The sequence below is a fragment of the Crinia signifera genome, chromosome 2 (genome assembly GCF_055691185.1).
Source record: "Crinia signifera chromosome 2, ASM5569118v1, whole genome shotgun sequence".
Taxonomy (NCBI): domain Eukaryota; kingdom Metazoa; phylum Chordata; class Amphibia; order Anura; family Myobatrachidae; genus Crinia; species Crinia signifera.
The window spans coordinates 350,843,516-350,857,483 of record NC_139218.1 but is presented as its reverse complement, the minus strand read 5'-3'; the positions used below and the strand labels follow the sequence as shown (position 1 = coordinate 350,857,483).

Here is a 13,968-nt window from a genome sequence, read left to right as displayed (position 1 = left end):
AGCAACAGAACTGCACTCGTCCGCCATGTTAATATCAAAATAAAACACTGCAAAACGTTCAGGCAAAGTCAGAGTAATGCACCAGTGTACTTATCTGTGTGTTCTGTTGCCAGCGATCAGCGGGGGAAGTGCTTGTCAGGAGAGACTTCTGAGCAGGATCTCTGTCTTTCAGCTCCGCAGCAAGCACAGAAATGGTGCCAGTGAAACCTGGAAGAGACCAAGTCTCCCTCCTAGTGAGGGTAGCTGACGTCTTTTGGCGCCAAAACTCTCTCACAGGCGCTCCCAAATGTGTCTCTCCCCTCCAGTAACTCCCCTTCTAGGGACCACTTGGAGTTGTCCAGAAACGTTGGACGTCCTGTAAGAAACCTCAACTCCCCCAGGGGATTTCAGTTTCTAAGCTCTTAAAGATGGCGGCCGCCATCGCTGAGAGACCCGTCCCCAAGATCCCCTTCTAAGCAAGGCGCTGGATGGGGTCCTCCGGAGCCCAGGAGAAACCTCCGTTTAAGCGGAGGTAAGCGCTGTGCAGAGTGTGCATTCCTCTGCAGAATGCATCACTCTGCACACAGAAAACTAACAGGATGCGCTTCTGTCAGTGTTCTGTTGCGCTCTCAGCGTGTATTAACTTCAGCCAGAAGTTACACGCTGGGAAAAAAAAAACCTAGTCTAACTAAGAAAAATTCCAAAGAAAAAAGTGTGGCTGCAGCGCAGCCACTCAGCATTGCACCCACTCCTGTGGGCACCTAAAACGAAACTGAAGCATTATGGGATGCAGAGGGAGGAGCCTGCTCCCAAAGAATTGAAGCATAGGTGCCTGGCTCCTGGCGGACCCTACTACATCCCATCGTGGAGCTGTGTCACCGGACTGGACGAAAGAGAAAAAGTATTCATTTTATGGACACTCTGAGCTGTGCAGTAAAGCAGGGTCCCCCTGAGATGGGGTAATAGAGCCCACAGAAGGTTGAGAGGAGGAAAAAGGCCTAAGAGACTTAACAAGCTCATCTCCCCGCTTGTACTAAGGCATTCATAGATCTCCCCAAGGCAGCTGCCCACGCAGGTTCAGGCTGCTCAGAGCTCTGGGCTTGAGCCCCACTGGGCACAGACTCACAAGTGGGGCACAAATCCCCCTTATCCATCTTCAATTGATAATTTAACTCTGCAAAACCTGCAGTTAATTAACATGGCAGATGCTCCCTCCCCCAGAGCAGTAGCACTACACCTTTCTGTTATGATAACGCACAGTGCACAATGTCAGGCGTTTGCACAGAATAATATACCCCAGTTCTTATCGGTCTGCGCTGCTGCAATGGACTCAGCGGTCACCAGGGAAGGCGCTGCCCAGGAGAAACTTTCCACTCAGTTCTGCAGTGTGAAATCCTCCTTCAGCTCTGCACAGTGTGGAGAGAAAAGGTGCCAGAACAAAGTGCAGGAAGAGACCAAGTGTCTGCTTCAGCGGGGAGGGAACTTTTTGGCGCCCTCCACCTATCAGCCGCTCCTACCAAGTGCTTCTCCTTACTTCCAGTGTCTCCCCTCAGTCTGGGACCACTTGGAAGTAATAGGCATCAACTCCCTAAGGATTTCTGCCTATAGTAAGTAAGATTAATTTATTTAGCGCACTTATAAGCCCGGTAAAATGGTGGCGCCATAGCAGAGGGGGTGTCCGTCCCCCAAGAACCCCCCTTAAGCAGGGAGCCAGTTCAGGACTCACCCCAGGGCCCAGGAAACCTCCTTTCATGGAGGTCAAAGCGCTGCGCAGAGAGGGCAGACAGCCTCTCTCTGCACACAGAGTGCTGACAGGACGCGCTTCTGTCAGCCTCTGCTGCGTGGTCAATGTAAAGAAGCTTTCTCTGGAAGTTTCACACTGTAGCCTGTAATTAAGAGAACATTAATAAAAAAACAAACCCCTACTGTAGCTACTCTAAAGAACGGCTGCGGTCCGCAGACAGTCAGCCTAGCACCCACTCCAGTGGGCACCGAAAACAAACTGGGGAATGCTGGGATGCAGAAGGGAGGAGCCTGCCTCTCGAAGAAGTTAGCATAGATGCTTTGCTCCTGCGGACCCTCCTTCATCCCATGGTTAGCTGTGTCACCAGGATGGATGACAGAGAAATACAGATATCATAGAGAAATAATTATTTAGACGTTTTTAAGTTCGAAATGGTACACTCATGGCTGCCATTCCACCTTAGGTACAGCTGTGACAACTGTGAGACTGAAGAAGGTCAAGTCGGCATAGAACACACCCATCACTCACACATAATTTGTCTTAAAGGTTATCCATGGATTAAGATCTGCCCAAATTTTGTAGTGGAAGGGCACAATATCCTGGTGAAAGAGGCCTCCACAATCAGGGAATACGGTTGCCATAAAGGGGTGTACTTTGCAATAATGTTTAAGTCAGTGTAACACCCACATTAATGCCAGAGTCCAAGGTTTTCCAGCAGAACATTGCCCAGGGCATCAAACTTTTTTCTCATAGTACTAGGATGCATTATCTAAATGACGCATATACACCAGGTCATCTATAAATGAAAACGTGAACTAATAGACTTGGCCACCTTCTTTCATTGCTCCATGGTCCAGTTCCGATACTGACATGACCGTTGTAGTTGCTTTTAAAAGTAGACAGGGGTCAGCATAGCCACGGCAATCCATACGCAGCAAGCTGTGATGCACTGTGTGTTGTGACACAATTCATAGCCAGCATTAACCATTTCAGGAATTTGTAGGATAGAGCAGGCTATCCTTTGCTCCCTATGCACATTAATGAGTGTTGGACTTCCAGTACCCTGTTTCCGGTCCACTAATTGTCTGTTTCTTGGATTACGTTTTGGTAGGAAGTAGCCACTGCATACCAGGAACATCTCCCAAGACCCGCAATTTTTGAGATGCTCTGTCCCAGGCACCTAAACATCACAGTTTGGCCTTTGCTTCCAACACATCAACTTCAAGATCTGAGTGTTCACTTGCTGCCTAATTTATACCACCCCTTTCCAGCCGCCATTGTAACAAGATAATCAATCTTATTCACCTCGTCTGTTAGCGATTTTAATATATGACAGAACTTATGGTTACGGCACAACTTGCTTACCTCTTGTGATGGGATTGCAAATGATTGAGTCCTGAGATCCACTCTTCTAAAAGTATCCGTGCAGGGGAGAATGAGCATCATCCCTGTGGAGAAAGTGAAGAGCGTCAGTACAGAACATACTGATTATATTGTATAGTCTGTACATTTTCTTTAACAAAACCAGCTATTCAGGATTGCCTCCTCCAACTTGGCCGTATGGTGGAACAAGTATTTAACAGATTAGGATCCTGCTAATGGGGTTGGAATATGACCGTACACATAGGCCATACAAATAAACTGATCTCCTTTATCTTCCAACCATCATATCATAAAATGAAAATTAATTTTGATCATATATTACTATCAGGCATTAACATTAACAATGCACTATTTTTTAAAAGTAACACATAAATCTTTATTTTTTACTTAACTTTTCTGTTAATATAAAAAAAAAAAAAAAAAAAAAAAAAAAAAAAAAGTACTTACCCGGCCCCTTAGCTTTTCCTGAGACCATATGGCCCAACCGAAACACAACAGCGCGTTCATATGGATTAATAACCTAGAAAATTTGCAAACAATAAAAAGTGGATTAGTTTATGTAGAGGCTGACCACCCATTTTCCGGCACCTCTTTTAATCTGGACACTTCAGGGCCCAGGAGGAAGTTAGGCTGCAGGGGAAGGTAGACTGTGGAAGGGATCAGATAGGCTGCAGGAGGCAATAGGAGGACTCCGTTAGTCCATGGGGTAGAGTTAGGCTGCATGCAGTAGTCAGGCTGCAGGAGGCGGAAGTGGAAGTGCAGCAGGAGGGCTTGTTTAGGCTGTGGGAGTGGCAGACCCTTTGAGTATACAGCAGGGCAGCGCACCGCTCTCTCTGATCAGCTGTCATTGCTTTAAATTGTGTGCAGCCAGCGGCTGTCGGTATCACTCCCCCTTGGCAACAAGCAATTCCCTCCTCCCTTGGCAACGAGCAATTCCATCCCCTTGGCAATGAGCAATTTAACTCCCCCTTGGCAACGAGCATTTAACTCCCCCTTGGCAACGAGCATTTAACTCCCCCTTGGCAACGAGCATTTAAGTTCCCCTTGGCAATGAGCATGTATTCCACCTTAGCAAAGAGAATGAAGCCCCCTTGGCATCAATCAAGAACCTGCTAGCAATGAGCATGTAGGTAAGCGGCACTTATGCATCAAATATGTAATGGGCATCACGGTGTGGGGTATAATATGTGACGGGCATCACGGTGTGGGGTATAATATGTGACGGGCATCACGGTGTGGGGTATAATATGTGACAGGCATCACGGTGTGGGGTATAATATGTGACAGGCATCACGGTGTGGGGTATAATATGTGACAGGCATCACGGTGTGGGGTATGTGTGACAGGCATCACGGTGTGGGGTATGTGTGACAGGCATTACGGTGTGGGGTATGTGTGACAGGCATTACGGTGTGGGGTATGTGTGACAGGCATTACGGTGTGGGGTATGTGTGACAGGCATTACGGTGTGGGGTATGTGCGACAGGCATTACGGTGTGGGGTATGTGTGACAGGCATTACGGTGTGGGGTATGTGTGACAGGCATTACGGTGTGGGGTATGTGTGACAGGCATTACGGTGTGGGGTATGTGTGACAGGCATTACGGTGTGGGGTATGTGCGACAGGCATTACGGTGTGGGGTATGTGCGACAGGCATTACGGTGTGGGGTATGTGCGACAGGCATCACTGTGTGTGGCATACTGTGCAATGTCATCACAGTGTGTGTGGCACAATGTGTAATGGGCATCACAGTGTGTGGCACAGTGTGTTAAGGGCATCACAGTGTGTCTAATGGGCTCTAGCTGGTGCAGTATCTCAGGGGATCTACTGTGCGGTGTAATGTGAATTGGTTCTATTATGTGGTCATACCATACATTTTGTGGTGTGTGCTGTCCCTATTGTTGCATATCAGTTGATGCTCCACCCACATTGTAGCCCCACCCAAAATGAGGGACGCTAAAATCTATGTTTGCTTCTTGTATACCCAAAAAATTTGGCTTGGGCTTGCCCTGAGTCCACCTCTCTCTCTCTCTGCCCATCTGTTACAGCTTTGCATTGTATGCTCAGGCTGGCGGCTGTCTTACTGGGGCTGCAGCCACTCTTCCTTGGCATTGAGCATGTATTCCCCCTTGGCATTGAGCATTAAGCCCCTGGCATCAAGCATGAAGCCCCTAGCAATGAGCAGTAGGTAAGCTGCACTTATGTGTCAAATAAGTAATGGGCATTATGGTTTGTTATGTTACATATGTAATGGGCATCATGATCTGTGGCACAATATGTAACGGGCAATATGGTGTGTGGCCTTATGTATAATTGGCATTACGACGTGAGGCTTTATGTGTAATGAGCATTACAATTTGTTATATAGTATGTAATGGGCATCATGATGTGTCGCTCATTGTGTAATGGATATTACGGTGTGTGGCCTTATGTGTAATGAGTATTACGGAGTTTGCTCAAATGTGTAATGGGCATTACGGTGTGGGGTATAATGTGCAATACCATGCCTCCTTTTCATGAGTCCACACCCCCTATGCACCATGCAAGGGTCACATCTATGTGAGTAGTTGAGTCTGGGGCCACCCATTGGCAGATTTCTAGATTCGACAGTGGCTGTGTGAGATTAGGTTCTAGGTAGGAAAGCTGTTGGAATGCTGCTGTATGTACAGTACCACCAATAATCCGGCAAAATGGATAATCCGGAACAGTGCCTGGTCTTATTTTGGATCTGCCATGCAATTACCTTTACACAGAACCAGATGGAAAGTGGGAAGGTGATGGCAGCAATCAGAGCGGATAAGATCAGCAGGATCCAGCCACAGACACCAATATCTTCACTCTCTGCATCTGAAAGCATCACTAACAAAATGTACTGTATTATTGCTGATGCTTCAGATAAAGTTGCCGATGTAGAGATGAACGTAAGTCAGACGTATCTGCTCCCACATTGCCGCATGGCACTAGATGTGTATATTAGACTTGTACTTATCTCTGTATTCTTGGTTGCATAGCAACCATTATGAGTGCACACTTGCCCCAGCCCTAAACTAGATCTTAGTGTAATAGGTGTATTTGTGTATGCGCACATCTCTACGTAGCACACAATTCAGTTACCTTACCCCTAATGAATTTAGCCTAGGTCAGAGTTCCCAATTATGACCCATTAGCTGCAAGTAAAGATGCGTTAGAAAGAATACTTGTGGTTAGCTCTAGGTCAGCACAGGCCAACCTGTGGCTCTCCAGATGTTGTGAAACTACAAATCCCAGCATGCCTTGCCAAAGTTTTAACACTCCCTTATAGCAAAACTGTGGCAAGGCATGCTGGTATTTGTAGTTCCACAACATCTGGGAGGGCCGCAGTTTGAAGACCCATGCTCTAGGTCATTGCCAATAGCTCCTGATACTTTGTCAGTGGTTCCTGGAAGCAGAAAAATGAACTAAAAAAATGTAGCTTTAGAAAATCTATAGCCAAAAATCTGGAACATAGTGCCCATACCCCAAATCTTATTTTCAGGCTTGCTTTTAAAAAAATGTTTTTGTCCCAATGAGGCAGATGTGTTTGGGGAGTTATTCAGACCTGATCACACGGCCAGCGTTCCCGGCCTAGGGAATTAATATGCATGCTGTGCAAATGAATGTATCCAAAACCCTTAGTAACAGGCTCACCATCAAATGTTTTTTACACTGGGCACAAGTCCTCCTAGGCCAGTGATGGCTAACCTTGACACTCCAGCTGTTGTTGAACTACACATCCCAGCATGCTCTGCTACAGTTTTACTATTTGGCCATGCTAAAACTGATGCAGGGCATGCTGGGATGTGTTTCCTTGACACTCCCAGCGTTTTTTTTCCTGGCACACCTGAGTTTTTCTTGGCACACCCACTAAACGGCCGGCTTCCACCCCCGGACGCCTACTTTCTGTCAATCACTTTGCAAACAGCGTGTAAATACAAATAGTAGCAGGCCTTGCGCATGCGTATTGAAAACCCTAAGCATGCTCAGTGTATTGCTGACATGCTGAAAACATACAATACCATTGCTACACTGTCAGATAGAGGATTTGTCTTTCTGATGGTGATGCACAAACGGTAATTCGTATTCTTTTGACAAGCATATTCATATTCCTATTAAGGAATAGGAATGTATGTCATCGAAAGAATACGACTAGGAATCACCATTCATTCGAATGGCGATTCCTAATTTACTAACCAGCTGTATGTAATATACGTCCAGTATTTGACCCGAAAATACTCCTCATTTTCCAGCCATATTTGGATGAAGCCTGCATGGTCAGAAAAAATTAAAGCCGGTTTTGGCTTTAAAAATACAGGGGTTAAAACAAATAGGGGTTCCCCAGAATTTTTAAAACCACCACCAGACTCACAGGCTGGTCCTGGTTCCCAAAATCCGGGGGGACAAAATGAGTATTTGTCCCCCGTATTTTGACAACCAGCACCGGGCCCAACCAGCCAGCAGGCTATGGCACAGCCGGGGTTCACTTATTATATAAGGTCCCGCAGCCAAACCATTAACCCCCTGACCGGTCAGCCCGGGCAGGGACCCTGGGGGAGTGGGGACTCTCTTAATAAAAGGAGTCCCCCCTCCAGAATGAACCCGGCCCGGCTAAAGCCTGGGGCTGTCCCCCGTGTGCCATAGCAGTGACATCGGCTGATTACAGGCCATAAAACCTGTTTAGACCCGGTATAAGACCGGGTTATGTGCGGTCTGAAAGGGGAATAAAACCTGCTTTGACCCGTTTTAGGAAACGTTTTCAATACCGGGTCTAAGCAGGTTTTGCGGTGTGAAAGCAGCATAAAAGGCAGGGTAGTGGTTCAGGATGACTTACATCATGATCGCTATCGCTCATTCTGTACACACAGTGATTTGCAGTCACTTGCTAAGCTATTTGACTAGATTTTGACTGCATGCACTGACTGAACTAGCGGGCGATAGCGATGTGCGGGACCACACATCCCCATCGCATGGGGGCATACAAATGAAGCGATCTGTGCTTACTTTCTAAGCGATTTAGTCAGATCGCTTAGAAAAGAGCACAATAAATGGCTCCGTGTATAAGCCCCTTTAATTTTGGGTGAGTTGTGTTCAAACTGAAATCTAAATTGCAGTGAAAAGGTCCATACACACTGGGTTATTTTGTCCCGGGTGTATGCTGACCGATGATGGGGAAAATCGCAGGGCTGTAAAATGCTCATTGCATACATACTGAGCTTTTTCAACCGATTTCCCCGCGGGTGGAAGACTTTCCCTATCAGGACGCTATGGAAAGCGGTCAAATCTGTCGCTCATCTGCTGGTAATACCATCAATTATATGAGAGCTCACCGCTAGTCACTGCCCCCTACACACTGGGCCGCTTTCCAGCTGAAACTAGTAAAAAATCAGCTGCTTTCAGCTTAAAATCGCCAAGTAAATATACCAACAGGTTCTCTTTATGTGTCCCTAGGAGATTGGCTCCTGGCTCCTCTTACAGGGGCTGGATTCCTCCCATATGTTACTGTGGATTAGATGTAACAAGAAATGAAGGTGTTTTAGACAGGGACTTCCTATTACAATCTGTGTGGGCACTGCACCCATGTGGAACTTTTTATTATTAAGGTGTTTCTAATAATCAGAGTACCAGCAATCAGTTACAGAACATATTGGCACAAACATTATGGGAATGCAGCAAAGAGTGAATCCCTTGTGAGTCCCCAAATTGTTGCAATACTGCCCGTGATCTGCAAAGGTTTCTTAAAATATTGCTCCAGACAGTATAAACAGCACACAAATAATAAATACATAAAAGGATTTCTGTCAGGTGCCAAAACCAAAATGAAATAAATAAAAATATCACCAGTTCTCATTATCTCCGAGTACTTACCAAGCGACTCGCTTCTTGACAGCCTGGTGTTCTCAGGAACCTCTGGCTCCATGTCCATTTTTCCTGCTGCGGGTGATAGCGTTTAATCTGTTATTGCTACAAAGCATTTAAGTTCATAACATAAAATGTTAAATACTTCAGAGCAGAGTCACGTGCAGTTACAGGTTTAATTAACAAGAGGTGTATGTGCCTTCATTCTTACAGTTATACCATAGGTAAATGGCTTAAACACTATATAATATGCGTACAGTATAGTTGTTTCTTTACTAGTTTCTCCCTGCTCCCCTTCATCTCAACTCTGTCCCTAAAGATTTGGGACAACGGCACAGGACGCACAGACATTTTAACTGCATCAGCACTTTATGGTGCCGGGCATAAACCCACCGCAGCACCAGAACAGGGTGAGGTCTCCTATATGTTGGGATTTGCATGCACATATGTCATCAGTCTGACCCATGTCCATTGTCCGGTACCACTAACTTTTTCTTGTATTCTTCTTGCATTTATGGTTTTATTGTACAATTGTTTAAATAAAATTTCACTTTGAGATATCAAGGTTGATTTTCCCCACTTATTTCTTTCCAATATTTGTTAAGGAGTAGATGTTTTGGTACTTGTTTCTTAGAAGGGCGCCCATCGCGGGCATCGCATGCCATTATAATGGCATGCGATGCGATGGCCGCGATTTTACATAGAAATGCATGGTAAAATGTAAATTGCGTCGGTCACATCTCATGCGGCCAAAAAAAATCGCATGCGATGCGACCGACGCGATTTTATATAGAGAACGATGTTAAATGGGCCAATTGACCCGATTTCACATAGGGAACAATGTTAAGAGGCCCACAGACCCCAAATACCCACCCTGAAGTGTGAAATGCCCCCCCCCCAATTGTTAACGCCACCTCACGATCAACGTCAACCCGAAGCGTGGGGAGCGCAGCGGTATGCGTCCTCCGACCTTTTCATACCCCCACTATCCACGTCGGCGTGGAGTTGAGAATAGAAAGTGTGGCGAGCGCAGCGAGTCACCGAGCCCGAAGCATGGCGAGCACAGCGCGCCCCGCGAGGGGACGCGGATACCTGTGAAGCCTGCGAGGGAACGCCGATACCTGTGAAGGTATCCGCGTCCGCTCGCCACGCTTCGGGCTCGGTGGCTCGCCACACTTTCTATTCTCAACTCCACGCCGACGTGGATAGTGGGGGTATGAAAAGGTCGGAGGACGCGTACCGCCGCCGCTCGCCACGCTTCGGGTTGACGTTGATCGTGGGGTGGCGTTAACAATTGGGGGGGGCCATTTCACACTTCAGGGTGGGTATTTGGGGTCTGTGGGCCATTTAACATTGTTCCCTATGTGAAATCGGGTCAATTGGCCCATTTAACATTGTTCCCTATGCAAAATCACGGTAATCGCGTCGGTCGCATCGCATGCGATTTTTTGGCCGCATGCGATGCGACCGACGCAATTTTTTTCCTTGCAATGCCTAAGATCAAAATCGTGGGCGCCCTTCTAGGAAACAAGTACCGATGTTTTCTACTTTTTGTGTGGGAAAAGGCTGCAAGGTGTGATAATCAAAGTGCGCAACACTACAAATAACCAACTTTGGTTTGTTGTATCAACTCTGTCCCTCCCCAAGCCTCCTGCTGTTTGTACCTCATAGATTGTTCTCCTGTAATGGCTATATTGCATGTTTGCAACAGCTGTAAAAACTTAAATATCCTGAACCATTACATGTTATGCCAAGTTTTGTCTCCCTGTATTGTTCCTTTGTACGGCGCTGCGAAACACTTGTGGCGCCTTATAAATAAAATAATAATAATAGTTTGTCGTGTCATTATCACATACCTCCCAACTGTCCTGCTTTTTTCGCTGGACGGTCGTGTTTTTTTTGGATGGTCCTGCATCCTGCCCGGAGCCGCCAGTGTTCCACGGTGGTGGGGTGTGTTGAGAATCCCACCTGCCCAGCAGGGGCATGACCAACAGCTTACACAACACTTGCCATGCCCCGTAGTGATGGAAAATGTGGGCGTGGCCTGAGGATGCAGCATCCCCATAAGGCCATGTCGCGAGATTTGCAAAATGGCAAGGTTGGGAGGTAGGTTATCAGGGGTTGCTATGTTTACTTGGTTAATTTCCATAAGTGTGCACAAACAACTTTTGTATAAAATGTTCACCTTGGTTGTAAACCACCCAATGTTGTACTTTGTTTTATAGCCCTCTCTCTGTCATGAATAGGAGCTAAAAGGTTTCCGAAATGTGAACATGGTACTTGTTTCCTAGCACGGCCACATATCTTATGGATCGTGTACCTTTAGTTAAGGTACATGATCCATACGATGGACCCGATTTCCTTTGAAATCAGGTCCATTTGGCCGGCTAGGACAAAATATCGGGGGCATCGCGTCGGTCGGGACCGTTAACAATGGTCCCGACGCGACCGACGCGATGCCCGCGATTTCCCCATAGGGTTCAATGTTAAAAAATATTTTAACATTGAAATCGTGTCGGGAAAGGTAAAATATCGGGGGCATCGCGTCGGTCGGGACCATTAACATAGGTCCCGACGCGATGCCCCCGATTTTTACATAGGCTTCAATGTTAAAAGATTTTTTAACATTGAAATCCTGAAAAAATGTGAAAAATGTGAAATGGGCCAATATGACCCATTTCACATTTTAGATGTCCCCGTCGTCACCCCACGATAGACGCCAACCCGAAGCGTGGCGAGCGCAGCGAGCCCGCGAGGGGCGGCAGTGCGCGTCCTCCGACCTTTTCATTCCCCTACTATCCACGTCGGCGTGGAGTTGAGAATAGAATAGTGTGGCGAGCGCAGCGAGCCACCGAGCCCGAAGCGTGGCGAGCGCAGCGAGCCCCGCGAGGGGACGCGGATACCTTCACAGTTATACGCGTCCCCTCGCGGGCTTCACAGGTGTCCGTGGCGACGCGGACACCTGTGAAGTCCGCGAAGGGACGCGTTTACCTGTGAAGGTATCCGCGTCCCCTCGCGGGGCTCGCTGCGCTCGCCACGCTTCGGGCTAGGTGGCTCGCTGCGCTCGCCACACTATTCTATTCTCAACTCCACGCCGACGTGGATAGTAGGGGAATGAAAAGGTCGGAGAACGCGCACCGCCGCCCCTCGCGGGCTCGCTGCGCTCGCCACGCTTCGGGTTGGCATCTATCGTGGGGTGGGGTGTACGCCGTGACATTTGGGGGGGTTGGGAATATTTTACATTGAATCCAATGTAAAATCGGGTCCCAGGGACCCGATTTACATTTAATTCCCCAAAAAAAAATCGGGTCCAAAAATCGGTCGGTCGCGACGATCGCATCGCATGCGACCAAATCGCATGCGATGCGATCGACCCGATTTTTCCGACACGACCACCCCGATGTAAATCGGTGTGGCCGTGCTAGGAAACAAGTACCGTGAACATTAACAAAAAAATAAAGAGTTACCATTACAGATGGGTCAGGTCCCATCTTTGCAGGGGATGGCGCTGGCGTCGCCAGCCGCCATCCCCCGCCAGTGCCATGGCGATGGTGAGAAGGGGACGCACGCGCACGAGAGGGCGCGCGCGGCCCCTTCCGACGGCGCTTCCATCAGTTCCCCGGGTCCCCGCCGGCTTGCCGGCGGTAACCCGGGGTCCCCGCCGCCTGCCCGCACCCCCCACTAACCCCCCCTAACCCTGTCCGTCTCCCTGAGGCGGAGACGGACAGGGTTTCCGTCGCGCTAGCGACGGAGACTGAGACGCGCGTGCGCGTGAGATGCACGTGCGTCTCAGTCTCCTCGCTGGCGAGGCTGCTGGCGGGTCGCCAGCGCGTACGTTCTGGCGACCCGCCAGCAAGGATGGGTACAGTAACATACTGTACATACAACCTGCTAAATGGTGCAAAGTTTCTCATCTACTTCCCCCTTCCCCGGTTCTGCCCCCGTTATGCTTATTTCAGTGTCAGGACTGCTGATGCAGCAGTGTTTATATACTGTAGTACGTACTTGTTTATATAGCACGTACTTGGTATTGGGGCATGTGCAGTGCAGACTGTATGCATGTGCAATTTACCTATCACATTGTAGACTTCTGTACACATCATAATAAAGGTTTGGGAAATAGCATGTGTTTTATGCCCCTTTCCCACTGCAGCTAAAAAACTGTAAATTGCCGATTTTCAGCGCAATTTACCGTTTTAAGGTTGCAGTGGGAAAGTGCCAGAGTTGAAATACCGTTTAAAGCTAAATGGTATTTCAACCCGTTTTTAAAGCAGAGTCCTACACGGCTAAATAACGTTTAAGAATTAGGCACTCTTTACACTGGGGGGGGGGGGGGGGGGGCTTTTAGGCACTGTACATTTTACACGGTTCACTGCAAAGGGAATGGTACTTAAATGGTATTTAAAACGGTAATCTGCTGCAGTGGGAATGCTAATACCGTTTTAAATACCATTTAAGATTACCAGTACTTTAAACTGGTCTGCAGTGGGAAAGCAGCATCATTAATCTATTGTTTGGTGGATTTTGTGTTCAATTTTCAATTGATTAAAAAAACAAAAACAAAGAGTAAATCTCGGATTTGCATTGCAGTATATGTCAAAGAACCAATGTTGATTGGTTTGTTGTTTTTGGCCCAATTTTTGTGGAACTCTTAATACTAAGGGGTTTCTAATAATAGTACCAGCAATCAGTTACAGAAAATATTGGCACAACCATTTGGGAATGCAGCATAGGGTTAATCCCTTGTGAGGTCCTGAATTGTTATAATACTGCCCGTGATCTGCAAAGGTTTCTTAAAATATTGCTCCAGATAATAAATACATAAACGGATTTCTGCCAGGTGCTAAAACCAGAATGAAATAAATAAATAAATGTAAAAACTCCACATTAACTCCGAGTACTTACCAAGCGACTCGCTTCTTGACAGCCTGGTGTTCTCAGGAACCTCTGGCTCCATGTCCATTTTTCCTGCTGCGGATGATAGCGTTA

The 13,968-nt window shown here is 47.3% G+C and overlaps 1 protein-coding gene across 3 annotated transcripts in view; it reads right to left on the bottom strand.

Moving 5' to 3' along the window:
- Nucleotides 1-13,968, bottom strand: part of LOC146057920 (stomatin-like) — a 45,529-nt gene that overhangs the window by 20,151 nt on the left and 11,410 nt on the right. The window contains exons 2-6 of one of the 3 annotated variants that reach the window (XM_083169755.1): nt 13,885-13,950; nt 8,989-9,054; nt 5,852-5,967; nt 3,554-3,626; nt 3,089-3,171 (exon numbers count right to left, since the gene is read on the bottom strand). In XM_083169755.1, the coding sequence (XP_083025881.1) occupies nt 3,089-3,171; nt 3,554-3,626; nt 5,852-5,967; nt 8,989-9,054; nt 13,885-13,942 (396 nt within the window). In that variant the 5' untranslated portion in view covers nt 13,943-13,950. Of the gene's footprint in view, nt 1-3,088; nt 3,172-3,553; nt 3,627-5,851; nt 5,968-8,988; nt 9,085-13,884; nt 13,951-13,968 lie in introns of those variants that run through there. The other 2 variants (XM_083169756.1, XM_083169757.1) reach the window with 2 other exon arrangements.